General features: G+C 36.3%; 1 protein-coding gene across 1 annotated transcript in view; it reads left to right on the top strand.

Moving 5' to 3' along the window:
* Window positions 1–57: 57 nt before the first annotated feature.
* The window catches only part of LOC139467395 (ras-related protein Rab-40B-like), a 43,184-nt gene continuing 27,753 nt past the window's right edge, over window positions 58–15,488 (top strand). The window contains exons 1-3 of the mRNA XM_071248931.1: window positions 58–417; window positions 3,285–3,345; window positions 4,767–4,827. Of these exons, the coding sequence (XP_071105032.1) occupies window positions 204–417; window positions 3,285–3,345; window positions 4,767–4,827 (336 nt within the window). The 5' untranslated portion in view covers window positions 58–203. The remainder of the gene's footprint in view (window positions 418–3,284; window positions 3,346–4,766; window positions 4,828–15,488) is intronic.

Here is a 15,488-nt window from a genome sequence, read left to right as displayed (position 1 = left end):
TGACGCATGCGCCCTAACGCGCACTTTCATATCCGTCATGCGCAGTGTAACCTGAGGAAGAGAAGCGATCATCTAGACGTTGTTTGCAATGGGTTAAATTTTGTCAGTTACATTTGTGTGTCTGTGTGGTTTATTCCAAAATGGCCATGGATACGTATCCCTTAAATTCTGGATAAAATGGAAACTATTGTTTTAATGCGTATATGGAAGCTCGATCAATCAGCGCCGTAATGATGTGCACTGCTGTTACCAGTAGTCCCTCGCCCCCTCGGCCTGTGAATTCGGCTTCTGCTTCCAAATCATACGATTATTTACTGAAATTTCTCCTCGTCGGAGACAGTGATGTTGGAAAAGAAGAATTATTGTCAGGGATGGAGGACGGAGCGACTGAATCACCCTACGGATACTCAAATTGTGGTGTGTATTCGTTCATTGTACTGTTGACAATCTCGCACAATCTCTTGTAAACATGTAAACATGACATCATCCAATGATGAGTGTTTTCACTTTTGAAGAGACACATCATTGCGTGATATAATCTAGATAGAGCTTTTCTCACAACTTTGCATGTTGATAAATGTATACTTTATCACACAATATACAATATATTCAGAATAAGAAATCCCTTGGCACAAACATGATTTTTTTCAAAAACGTACATGTATACATTGTTTTACACCTGACTGGCCTTATACAACATATCTATCTATAAATAAGACAACACTAGAAACTGAATGTATATAAGTAAACATGGAGCTATGTGTACATAGTGCAGCTCACATATTTGTTCTATGTTAATCCACACCAGTTGTTTGAATTGTTGGACATGAGATATTAAAGGGAAGCAACACACCAACATTCAGTCGTCTAGTCGGCACCATTTTAATTATCCAACGTAATCACCAGAATCCAATTAGCGCCAGCAACCCCCCAAAACTGGGCTTCTGAACAGCAAGGGGCCAACTGGAAAACATCGTTCACAGCGAGGGGTTATCCCCTTGAATCCTCGCATATGAATGTATGATGCTTACTTTAACCTTTCACTTTGGAATATTCATCTGCCTGTGTAAATGTGTATGTACAATTATGTTGTTTGGTACACAGAAAATATGTGTACGTATTATTTTGTAACAATAAAATTCAGTTTATTTCCTGAACAACCCTTATTTCTAAGGCAAATTGCATATAAAACAAAAATTACTACTTCCTTCCTCATGTTCCTGTCATAACCTTCCATCTGTGTATTTGTTGTCATATAATAATATGTTAATTGATAAATCACTATTATCTGTCAAAGTGGATTTGTCAAAAATAAGAGTTTATATATATTGGTTTACTAAAGCACACTGAATACACCCATATATGTCCGATGTAAAAACAACATACTTTGGTAAAAGGATAAGCCAACAATACGTTGACTGATTGTTATCCAACTCCATGGATGTTTTAAGAAAAGGTGGACATCATGAACATAGTTGTCACATGTGCCATCACATCTGACAAATGAGACTTAACACCTATGTGAAACAACTGAAACAAACTGATCTGTTAAAAAACGAACACAGGTCATAATATCCCAATACGCTATAGGTATTTTGAAATATTTGACTGTTACAAAGACATGTGACATCGGATAAGTTTCTTTGTACAACTTCACATGTATGAGATATTGTTCCTTTAAGTGGATATTGACGGATACATTCCTCGAACAAGGGCACTGCCTTGATATTATACATAATTAGAACTTTTGTCGTTTGTAATTACGATTTTTGCATTTGTTTTCATTCATGTGCTGTAGCAAGAACGCAAAAGGACTCAATGGCGACTGATCCAATTGTTCCATTCTTAGAACCAAACTTGCAACTAAACTCTCATTGTCAAAATATTTTTAATCAGATGAAAAAATAGTTTCAGATACTATATCATACTATTCATCCCATCATTGCATCAACATTCTTTGAACTTATATATATTGTGTATTTCTTAACCGAATTACTGGTAGATTGGTAGAAAGTGTGCTATTCACCTGACACCTGATTGCTCTTCCCGGTTTAGTTTACGAGAAACTGCACCCAGCAATCTTTATTTCTTCATATAAAACAATGCCTAGCAGAACAGAATATGATTAAATGGTAAATCATCGTGTTTAGTGATAATTTGTCTGAATTTCACATTTTTATAACCAAGTTTGTTATCACCTGATCGGTTACCTGAATTCTCTGAAAGGATACTAAGTAGTTTTTTGTTGTACATAATATGATGTTTACTGATAGCTTCATACTTTCAGGTCGTATATGCATTAATCAACTACAAAAACACATGTCAGATTGGCTGCAGATCTTTATTGTATACCTTTGTTATGATTTATGGCGTCAAACCAGTCAAAATTATAGTTAATAATAAGCAAATTTTGAACCAATTTGAGCTGATCCATATTCCAATACTTTTAAACTTTAGTTAAAATGACACAAGTTAAATAGCAACTTTACTTCTCATAGTTTCTGTAAAATTGGTTGCCTGAATGTGTATTCCTGATGTTTGGCAGTGTACAAACATTAGCCATAAAAGTTGAGATGTCCTTATCAAAAATAACACCATGGTAACAGTTAAAGATGCAGGGGTGCCTTGATTCAAATACTATATAGCAACAAACCCCAAGGAAAATTTCGAAAATTCCTATTTTTCTTAATTTAAAACCCCCCGAAATTGACATTACGAAGATCAAATCATCATGTCTGTATATACATTTCAATACTACTTATAAATTATTGTTTGAAATGGGAATGGCAAATTTGTAAATTTCATCAATTGTATCACATATTGTTAAGATCTCTTAGTGAATACTTGTTTTGAGCTATGTCACATAAGTAATCAAGCTTTGACAACGCATCCCAGTGATTGACAGCATGATCAACAGTCCACACAGTATGGGTTTGATAGTACACAATCAGTCAGGAAACGCACTATAATCACCCACTCCTGGGGTACAAATGACCTATCCTGATCTGTTGAACCATTATCATCAAGATCATGAGTTGACTGATTAATGTTCAGTGCTGAATATTTCAGTGTAGGTGAAATCTCTGCTCAACAGGTAAGACTAATACAGAACAGACTGTTGTTTGTTTACTGTGCATTAAACTAAACTTTACTAAAGACGCCTGTATTACAATATTTGGTAGTTATTTTCCTGTTAATTTTATTACTTGAAACTGCTATTGGTAGAAAATAATGATTAATAGCAGTGGTGTATGAGAGAATTAAAAAATCTTTATTTTTTTCAGGAATTGATTATAAAACGACAACGATTCTGTTGGATGGCAAAAGGGTAAAGTTGCAACTTTGGTAAGTGTATGACATATATGATGTACAGATGCTGACATTGTGTGATCACTGATATATCTTGGATAACTATTAGCATGGATGATCTGTTCAGTACAAAGAAATTCACAATACTCTACATTGTTGATTCTGTTTCAACCTGTGCCACGATCCAAAGATATTAAATGGAACAGAACACTCCATATATTGAAAGATGTGTCTGTAGTTTTGTTTTTAAAAGCTTGTATTGTTATCAAGTGACTTCAGTTTCTGGTACATAAATGTTAGTTGTCCTGACTGATAGCGAATAATAGCTATTATTAGTGATTATGAGCAATGCTAATGTGAGACCACACATTTTGTTAATATTCAGGAAGTTTGTAATGTTATATTGTCAGTGTTGTCATGGTTTAGTGTGGAACCCAGGATATAATCATGAATATTGATGTCATTATTTTACGATAGTGGTTGTCGTGGTTTAGTGTGGAACCCAGGATATAATCATGAATATTGATATCATTATTTTAAGATAGTGGTTATCATGGTTTTGTGTGGAACCCGGGATATCATCATGAATATTGATATTATCATTTTACGATAGTGGTTATCATGGTTTTGTGTGGAACCCAGGATATAATCAAGAATATTGATATTATTATTTTATGATAGTGGTTATCATGGTTTTGTGTGGAACCCAGGGTATAATCATGAATATTGATATTATCATTTTACGATAGTGGTTATCATGGTTTTGTGTGGAACCCAGGATATAATCAAGAATATTGATATTATCATTTTACTATAGGGGTTATCATGGTTTTGTGTGGAACCAAGGATATAATCATGAATATATCCTTATTATTATTTTACAATAGTCATTATGATGCTCTAGGGCCCTTGCAAACCCTTATGTTCTAACACTGGCTGTGCTTGCTGTAAACATGGTATGCAGTGTTTTAACTCTGAATTTTGTAATGAGCATGACAAGCAATTTATTTGTTCAGTTTCAATAAATGTGCAGTAAGTGTAACTGAAACGTCATCAAATTCTTAAAGCATGTACATATCTTTTGGAACACCTGGAAAAAGGTTCAGCCCTGCGGTGTAAATATTCTCCATATTATATAGTATTCTTCCAACTCCTAGTCCTATTCATTTAAATTTGGCTCCCCAAAACATGGGAGATACTTCTGTGTCTTGTTTGTCTTCACATCCTTTTTATCCTTGTTCCTGCCTTTTAGCACATATGTTTAGTACCTGATAACAGCAACACATTTATAGTTTGGGATGATTAGCGCTTCATCACTTTTGATGTCACTTGATGCATAATTTGCTTTCTGTATATCACATGTGAAAGTGAACCATTTGCTGCACAGATTGTACTTAAGAAATTGGAAGAAAAAATATATCATTGTTGCCTTAACCTATTTGTTTCTTGGTTGACAGGGATACATCCGGACAAGGGAGGTTTTGTACCATCCTAAGATCTTACTCACGAGGGGCGCAGGTATGTTTGACTATATGTTTATCCTGTTGATGTTTAACAAGGTGTGTGTAATCAGTGATCTTATCATAGTGATACTACTGATACTACTATGGTATATGTTTATTGTTTAATATGAAAACATGCATTGTTCAATGCATGTATTACAATATGCTGAAATGCTGTTTTCTGAGCCAGGCCTATGACAGATGTTTGTATGATATATCATCATGTTATGTTTGCCTTTTTTTCAAATATTTTTATCATTGCTAGTCTTGCTTGTTTAGACCATCAACCTGCAGCAATGAGCTGGTAGTAAAACTTTCAGAATGTTTGTCTCGTAAACATGGGAGACATTGTTTGTGTCAGTCATCGTGATCTGATGTAAAGTATCACAGGTCATGTATGTGAGTATCACAATAAATGTCAATACCATTACAGTTATAGTGTAATACTTTCATCAATAAGAAAAAGGGTATTTTTATGATGATTTATGTGATCTGTGTTCGCTAGAGGTAAAAACAACATGTTGTAGACCCAGCACACTGTTAGCTTTGATATTTGAGTGATGCAAGAAACCAATATTGATCTTTCCTAGACAAACAGGTGGACAAATACAAACATGTGTCATGATATGAGGTGTGGTCACACATGGCTTGGGTTGAGTGGCGGGTAATTATGTTCATACTTCCAATGTCATCAGCACTTATATCTATTTCAAAGGATATCTACCACGGAGACTGCTTCTAGATAAACCTTTAACTTTTGGAAACATGTACCGGTACATCTCAGTGGTTGTGATTGAAAGTTTCCGACAGCCCGGCAGAAAAGTTACCAGCCACGGGCAGGCAGTTATTTCGGACACTGATTGACATGTCAATTATTGTTTTCGACATGTGTTAAAGTCATTCATTTACACAACATCAATACTAAGAAATTAATGACTTTGGACATGATAATTGATATGAACACGATGAACAATACTTGTAAAACAGAAGCTACATGTTAATGAATCTGAGGCAGGTATAAATTAGAAGGACTACAGGTAGTACATTTCCCCCAAACTTGTCATGTTTTTACATATATTAGTTATGAGTTGTGTACAAGTGGAATTTGACTTGCCTTGAAAATTGATTTGCCTTAGCATGTGTTTGTGAAGGGTACCACTGGCTGGGCAGGATATGCTCACCTTTTCTTTCAAACCTTGTATCACTATTTGATAGTACATCTTTAGCTACTGTTTTTTTCTGGACCTTAACTGTCATTGATAACATTTATGACACTGGTAGGAAAACTATCTTGACCTGGGTCATGGACTCGCTATTGTTTATGTAAGACCTGCTCATATATGTTAGGCAACAAACCACTACATCAACTGTTAAACAGATATGATATGGAAGCACTGAACTTGTTTTGACCACTGTCTATTACTGTGTTAGTTGATTGTACATGGTAGCCACATGATGGTGACTGCAGAATTGGTTGAATTTAGCATATGGTAGTAGTTGGATTGAAGACCTGGTAGTGGGTGTACATGGTACAGGAAATAATCAAGTAATTAACATAGAACTTTTAATCCAAGGGTATCTTAATTTCTTAAAACTGGTTTTGTACAATGAATCTACTAAGCCAGCGTTAGAAACTGGCACTAGTCCTGTAGTCCTTGCCAGACTGCCCAATAGTTAAGGTATCGTATGGGTTTTGCTGTGTGTTATTATGAGGACCAGTGGATTAAAAATATTTGTTTCTGCTGCTGCTGCTAAACCATCTGGCATGACCAATCTGATTATTTGTCTAAGACTAAAAAATAAATTATGTGTTTGTGAATATCTGACAAGCTCTAATGTAATGTCCCCACACCGACCATTTTCAGTGGTACACAGTTTGTGCCAAGAAGGAGCATACACGAAAATGTATACTACTGCTGACATTACAGTAGTTCTCAAACATAGGCATGTTTTGTTGTTGTTGTTTTTTAAACCAAACCATGCAACTATCTACCTTTCCTAGTGCGAAATTAGGTGTAATTTGAACGACAACATTATTTTGTATTATTCCTGGTGTAACCATGGTTACCAGATAGAACGGACTAGGCTAAACTGCCTCATGACAATGTATTTTTTTTATGAACAATGATATTCATCAGCGTGTGCTGGTATGGTGTTCTAACACTGCTAGGACAGAACATGTCTTATCTTTGTCTTAACTAGCCTGTGGCTCTTTGCCTGAGGTTGAGGTATGAGGACTTAGCTGAAATCCCAGCTTAACCTGCATGTTATCATGACACAAGATTGTTGACATTGAATGGCAAGAAGTACCCCATCCATTTCTCCATATGGATTTTCATAATAGATAATCTAGATTAAGTGTATTCATGGCGCTGACATATTATTTTTGCAAATTACTCCTCTTTCAATGCTGGTGTCATTTTGATGTATTTTCAATGGGCCCTATGACCAGTGAAGACTGGGTAGTTTCACTATTTGTGGTACAGTGTTGTTGTAATGGCGTACAATTGAGGTGAGGGTAACATACTGGACATGCAGTCATGTCCTGAACCTAATCAGTAATGTATTGTGTAGTTTTGATGAAAAGGACATCTACAACTTCCAAATCTATGTCATTCTGGGTGACTAGATTTCATAGTGCCTATTCTGAATATACTAAAAAAAGTTTAAGATATGAATATTTTTGGGGATATTATTTATATTAAATTGTGTGCTCAGTCTTCGGTACCATAAATATCCCCCAAATAGTCATGACCCCTAACTTTTTATGTTCAGTATATTATCCATCTTCCCGAGGCTAGAGAGTTAACTGACTATAAAAGACCAGTTTCCACCCTTGCCGAACTAGGCTAGTATTATGGAGTTACATTTTGGCTGGACTAACGAGTCTATGCATTGTCCAATCAAAATTGCGCATCGAAATCCGGTTTGTAAACTGTCATGCAGATTTCGATCGATTGCAGGATTTGCAAAGCATGTACACCGCTAGCTTGTTGTATCAGCAGATATTTTCCAAATCTTTTCATGTTTTTAATCAAGGTGCTCACGTGATTTGATGCATTTCGCGATGTAAGACCCGTTTTGTCACAATATAGATCTTGATTATCAATCAGATCGTCCTGACTGGGCGCCACCATTTTGTGTGAAGCAAACGCAAGTGATACGAGCGGTGGAATCTGATTGGTCCATAGGAAAGGCTTAGAAGGGACATAACTGGTAATAGCCACTGGTGGCGCTGCGATCGAGTCCAGTAATTCCAGCCTAGTTGGGCAAGGGTAGAAACTGGACTTTTAAAGTCAGTTTACTTTCTTTCCTTGGGAAGATGTATATTATCTACAGATTCCAACGTGCAACAATTTGTGTATGTGCTGTCTCAGCAAAAATCAGGGTTTATTGAGAACAACATCAATCTACTGCATTTTACAGTTACTTCTGAACGTTGAACACAGTCTTATTTTATGTATGATGGACATACTCAGGTATGAAAAGTTCAAAGAATAGTGAAAAAATAATCTGTAAAGCACCTGGTACTATGTCAAGATACAGCTTATAACTCTGGCTTCTAATGAATAAGTTTTGAAGAGTGAGTGCATGGAGATTGATGGAAGAATAATCAATATGGATTTTGGGGAAACTGTAACGCCTCTTCCCACATAGAAATGTCAGCTGTAAACTGTCCCTGGCTGGATGCCGGCTTGCTACTCAGCCTGCTGCTGTCTTCAGATTATTGTAATGCCACTCATGACATTTGTGGTATTCCGTTTCATTATCCTAGCTTTGTGTAACATCTTGTTCTACATTAGAGCGCTTAGTGTTTGTCTTCACAGAATTAGGGAACGTAATACAGGAACAAGCTGTACATTATTCAATGGGTGTTTGTGTGTGGGTGATAGCTAGGTAGTTAATTAGTTTTCTGCATCCTCAGTTTGCACACTGAAGCTTGACAGTACTTCTAATCAGGTGCTACTTTTTTTAAATACAGTAAACTACGTTTATAACAAACACGCTTTTATCGAACTGACCGATATAACAAACTGGTCCTGTCCATTTGCTGTATATAGGCTGTATATATGCTTATAATGGAGGTAACAACAAACAAAAATAAGTGGTCCCTTTTAGTTTGTTATAACCATGGTTTATTGTAATGTATGTGGTTGAAGCAAACATGCATGTTTTTCATGGTTTCTGAGATCCAGTTTCTTGAGCATTTTTTTAAATACTTTTGACATCAGTTGAAGGAGTTTACTTTCTGCTTTCTCAAGGTTTATGTTAAGATTTTATGTAAGGTGTTGTCTTGTCATTAATGTTGTCAAGCTAATGGCGACTACCATTACCATCTAATTTCTTTCTGTGTATTTGTGAGGTTCTGCTATATTGTTCTACTTCCAATTATTGATGCCTTGTAGATAATTTACATCATTCTGCATGTGAATCATGTCGGTGAATGTGTTTAGTTTAAGGTGTTTGGTCTCTATAGGCAACTTCCAAAATATCAAATGTTTCCGTGAAGATTCCGGGGTAGAATAGGTCTTCAGCAACCCATACATGCCGTAAAAGGCGACTAACGGGATCGGGTGGTCAGGCTCGCTGACTTGGTTGATGCATGTCATCAATCCCAATTGCGTGGATCGATGCTCATGATATCAATCACTGGATTGTCTGGTCCAGACTTGATTATTTTACAGACCGCCGTCACATAGCTGGAATATTGCTGAGTGCGGCGTTAAACAGCAAACAAACAAACATCAAATGTTTCACAAGTGTTACAAACAGCTTAAACAAATTATGCAACTTTAGCAGTCATTGCATCAAGTGCATGGTTCCTGCAGTTGATGGTCAACAAAAAAGACTTTCACATCTCCTGGGCAAGATGTATGACTCTGCAGGAAATCCTAGCACTGAGAGTGTATTTGCCATGTTTGCCAATGGAGAAGTTGTTAACGCACTTTTGATGTTTGGGGGAATGGTTGGCCCTGTCATCAACGTCATCCCTCACTAAGTCAGACAGAATCCACTGATTTGGGTTTGAATCCATATATTTTTGCTTCATATTTTATTCATTCATTTTACTCCCTGCTCTTGCTCTTGCTTATTTTCTTACATAATGTGAATTCAAGAGTTTGTGGAATTTCATACTATGCTACATGTGACCAATGTATGGTAGTATACAAATTATATGTATTGAAATACTTTATGACTGTAATCATAATGACCATGATAACATGTATCAATATTCTGCAGTATTACTAATCTGCTTGTGCTGTATATCAAAATTATTTATCCTCACTCTCAATTCCCACTTAAAACCTCAAGTGAGCCATTCACGTTGCAACCATGAAAACTGTTTTCCAGTCAGTTACTGTTGCGGTATTCAGCTTTGTGTGAGGTGAACTAGTGCTGTGTAGGAGCTAAGTGGTTGCACAGTGCTGTCAGTATATATAGAAGCTATCCCTTCATGTATGTATTGTCTGTGTATTTCATTTTCATTTTCATTTGAGCAGTCATCAGGATTACAGCATTTTATATTTTCCTTCAACATCAAATTAAGTCACATGCCAATCATAGCAGCGTTAAAACAAACCCAGTGTATGGGCTAATGTAAGGGAAACATATTTTGGGGTAGAATCCTGGAGACATCTGTCAAGATACATCACTGATAAAGAAAAATTATGTTGCCATTCTTTTGTGGTGGCCATCTTGGATTTCAATTTATAAATATAACTGTTTTTGATATTGTGTCACATAGGCATGATATATATCAAATGAAAGATCTTTTTTGCCCTTTCTATTGATACATAGTAGTCTTACATATCTCAATTGAAATGGAATTATTTTCTTCAATTTCTTACATTAGCCCACATACTAAACATGCTAAACTAAGTCATGATAATGTTCAGTTTGTTGGTTATTGTTACATTCTCATCATGCTTATGATCAACTCCCTGGGGAAACAATTTCAACTGCCCTATTTTGTTAACGCCAATGATCACATTAGGTGTTTATTTTGGGAACTGATATGTCATATTCATGTGAAATAGTATGTTGTTCTAAGAGAGGTCAAAGTTGAAGTTCCAAACCTTTTTGACTGGGCTATTTCAGGTGCTATTGAAATAGATGTATAACTTGGACTGATCTTGGGAACATTTTCCTATCACAGGATAATATGCCTGACTGATATGCCATATTGATATGAACATCCCAGGCTCTTGTAAAAGGAGAGCACTTATTAAAACTATAAACAAGTTAATTCATATCAAGATCATGAAAATGGTTACTGGGCAAGTATATACCCTGCTTCAGTTTCGATATAGAACCTTGGCCTTCATTAGCATGTTACAGCATCCTGTTTGGAAATGATGCTTTCCTTTTAAAGTTAAATCATTAAATTTATGGTATGGCACATGGCAAGGCAATTACTGTGTACAACATGGAGAGAACAGGAACCACACAACTTGCACCCCGTGGCCATTTCCTTGTTGGTGGTGGGGCTGACGGGAGACCCTCACTTGTTATGCTGGTACAGTTGTAAATTATTTTTGGCTGAACATTTTGTGTGTCATGGACAGGGAGTAAACATTGTTGTGGGTGTGTAGTGTAGGGCTGTGAAGTACATGAGTACTTTATTACCATGATCATTGTAGTAGTACTAGTTGATACAACTGGGAAACTGCATTCTACTCTTGGTATGATGTGTTTGTTGTTTAATGCCGCGCTCAGCAATATTACAGCTATATGTAAAATAATCAAGTCTGGATCTGATCATTAGACTCCATGTGATGGACAGCATGAACATCAATCCACGCAGTTGGGATAAGATGACATGGAATCAACCAAGCGGCCAAATATGACCACCTTGATCCATGTTGTCACTTCTTATGACAAGCATACGATGCTGGGGACCCTAGACGTACCTGGAAACCCCATGGATCCTTGGCATGTGGGTAGGCCATGTGGTACGCATTGAATTGGATCTGGCTAGAGAATAGGTCTTTCAGCAACCCTTGCTTGTTGTAAGAGGCGACTTAACGTGATCGGGTGGTCAGCTTGTAGATGTATGTCATTATATCCCAATTGCGTAGATCGAAAGCCCACAGTGTCAATCACTGGATTGTCTGGTCGAGACATGATTATTTACAGACCGCCATCATATACATGGAATATTGCTGAGTGCGGCGTTAAACTACAAATATAGAGAGCATTGAATTGATATTCATTGACGTATACTCCATGTACCATGATGTATCGTGAAGCATGCATGCAGAAAACAGGAAGGATGCGATTTCTAAGTATTAGCCTTCTATAGCAATAGTCATGATGACATATCATCCTTCTTCAAAAATAGCATTTCTCAAACTAGTCAAAGACCATGTTGACATTTTATACTTTCGCAATGTCTCATGGCAAAGGGCCCCTAAATAAAAAAATCATTATTGTTAAACCCATCTTGCTCACGGAGGTAAAGTTACAGATGACACCAGAGTATCAATTACATCCAGTTAGCCCACAGGGGTGCTCTATCTTGATGTAGGTATTAAATATTGTTCAAACACAAAGTATACATGCTAGTAGGCCCTCTACCCTTTGATGTGAGTGTGATAGATGTTGATGTAGAGGCTATGGTGGTGTCCGAGATTGTTGTTTCAAGTCCACAAAGACATTTTTCTGAAGCTGTTGAGAATTTGGGAAAGGAAGTTGACCAGTAGCTTGAGTCCAAAGTCAGGATTCTGTAAGTTTCCATATAGAAATTGATTCAGTGATGATACGTACTTTGTAAGACAGCTAGTGATGTTGGGCACAGTACACAAATACTTAGAGTACCCTTCTATACTTCCCTGGTCCCTTAAACATGTTACATGCTGGAATAAAAAGGCTAACTGCTTTCAAGATATTCATGTATCTCTTGAACATTGACATAAGAATTAAGATGTTGTTGTTCCTGTATGAAGATGATGAAATATATATATATATATATATATAATTAGTACACAAGGTCGGTCGAAATAAAAATATAAATAGATAACTATATTATTTATTTATTTATTTATTTATTTATTTATTTATTTATTTATTTATTTATTTATTTATTTATTTATTTATTTATTTATTTATTTATTTAATTATGTATGTGAATATGTATATATACTTTATCACACTTGTCAAGTCCCTATAACAGAATATGATAAAATCTGTTCGGGACATTACTTTAAGACCATGAAAGATTTTTTATCCAAACTTGGTACATGGATTAACCGGAGGCTGAGGTGGCGCCTTTGGTTATTGTGGGGGCGTGGGGGATTTTTCATCTTCTGATGGCTCTTGTTTCTGTGTTATTTCTGAAATATGCCGAAATTAAAGTTGACTTTACCACTAACTTTGACTTTTGTGTCTGAGTCAATCCCCTTTAAGTTTGTGTCAATTTCTGTTATACCGAAACAGTAACAGTGGAAGTAGTATTTTCCTGTTGAATTACTGTACCACTTATGGCACGTGCCATGTGATCACATGCACCTCTTCAGTTAAACAGATTGCACTTTATATAATTACTGATATTACGTTCACATACTTAATAAATAAATAAATAAATAAATAAATAAATAAATAAATAAATAAATAAATAAATAAATAAATAAATAAATAAATAAATAAATAAATAAATAAAAAAAAATAAAAATAAATAATATAGTTATCCATTTATACTTTTATTTCGACCAACCTTGTGTGGAGGAGCTGGAATAAATCTGTGAAACATGAAGTTAAAAAAGTGTAGCCCTAATATCTGACAGAGATCTGAAACGTGTGATCATTGGCAAATCCCCACTAATTCTCAGCAATGATACAGATCTTTTCAGGCTTTTCCTTATAATGATAATGTTACCTTTTCATCATGAATATCTCCATGTCCTATTTACCACTTGTAATAGCCAAATAGCAGGATGATCTTGCAGAACTTATTCCTTTTGTTCATCAAGTGCTATTTTGTGGCTTGAGCTGGTTATCAAGATGATCAATAGTATTAATCATGTTAAATAATAAATGTGTTGCAACTGCATTATAGTTGCCAATATGTAATGTACTATTGATAACAATATTGACACCCTAATGTCAAGGATGTATCACAAATAGTTCTCTGATAGTGTGATGTGCCTTGTTGTCCTGTGTTTTACCATGACTCCATGCTTGAGAGTCTGGTCTAACACATACCTTGGAGAATTAGCCCATCACAGATACTTCCAGCCTCCATGTGAAGTTGTCACCTTCACAGGAGGTGTGGTTTGTGGGCTACTTAGTGTTCATGTTGCTTTTCAGTGCAATGTTAAAGGTTGTGTACACATGAGAATACACGGTCTCACATACAAAACTATCTACTGGCCAGCAGGTAAAAGAAGTGTTGAAAAAACCCTGGATCTTCAAAAATCCAACCACTCTACGACTATATACAAGTACCTTAAATATTATATGCAGTATCAAAAGACCCAGTGGGTCACTGACTTTCAATAAAAGCAGGCCGTCTGCTATTTCTGCGAAATACGCATCAGTCTTAAACCGCACGTTAAATCTCCAAAGTAAGTAAGTAAGTATTTCTGCTGGCTACAGGCCAAAGGAACAGCATTTATGCCCTACCTGTGCATGCTAATATTCCTACTTCTGTGTATTACCCTGTCAGAATTCTTGGTTAGGTGACCGCCTCTGTGGTCTAGTGGTAGAGCGTCCGCCTGGAGAGACAAAAGATGTTAAAAGATGGTACTTGTTGATACCCTGTCTGGAGCTCGGCATTTAGGGGCTAAAACAAGAACTGTTTGGCTCGGAGTCAGTATACTATGTTTGAGTAGAATACTCATGTTGAACTGTTTGGTATGATATTTCAGTGGGCTATCACTATAAAATCGGCATTAGTCCGGACTAGTACAAGCAGCCACAGACATGTGCATGCATATCGCGATATTTGTGCAAAAATCTTGAATGTGACGTTAAACCCTATTTCACCTCACGTTACAGTTGTTGCACATTTTGTCCAAAGCCGGAGTCTTGTAAGATTTTGTTTGGTCTTGTAGTACTCTCAGATGACAGAACACAGAAAGTCCACATGTTTTATTACTAAAATCTACTGAACAAAACAAAACAAGGGACAATTTCAGGCTGGCAGATTGCACAATTACTTATGAACATGATAAATGCATGTTTAATTTCTTCTTGTCTTCAACACAGTCCCACTGGGGTATTCAACCTTCAGACATAACCTTCATGTCTCTGTATATTTTCTTTGTGTAAACACATGTCTGTGTCAAACACCACTGGGTCAGTTTTTTCAGTTAACAAGTGATGAGGAAGCGTCAAATCCAAAGCCAAACAACTCGTTAAGTCTTGAATCATTAATTGTTGTGGAGACTTGGCTGTACTTAGTGCTCTCACTGCACTTAACTGTGTCTCCACTAATAGGGGAGATGCTGCAGCACAAAACAAATAGATCATGTTGCAGAACCAACGTTTCCTGTTTACCACAATCTAACCAAGGAATTTTTACCTACAGTTCACCAGACCCTCAAAAACTGTTTTCAAGCTTGGAAAAATGTAAGGGGAACGGCCTTCTGGAATTTCATTGACAGTGACTGTAAGACTTGGTTGTGTGCTTGAGTAATTATTTTGTTGATGGCACAAGGCATACCTATCTGTGGAGTA

Source organism: Haliotis cracherodii, unplaced genomic scaffold (genome assembly GCF_022045235.1).
Source record: "Haliotis cracherodii isolate W230 unplaced genomic scaffold, xgHalCrac1.p SCAF_2, whole genome shotgun sequence".
In the NCBI taxonomy this organism is placed as follows: Eukaryota; Metazoa; Mollusca; class Gastropoda; order Lepetellida; family Haliotidae; genus Haliotis; species Haliotis cracherodii.
This window is presented reverse-complemented; position numbering and strand designations above follow the sequence as displayed.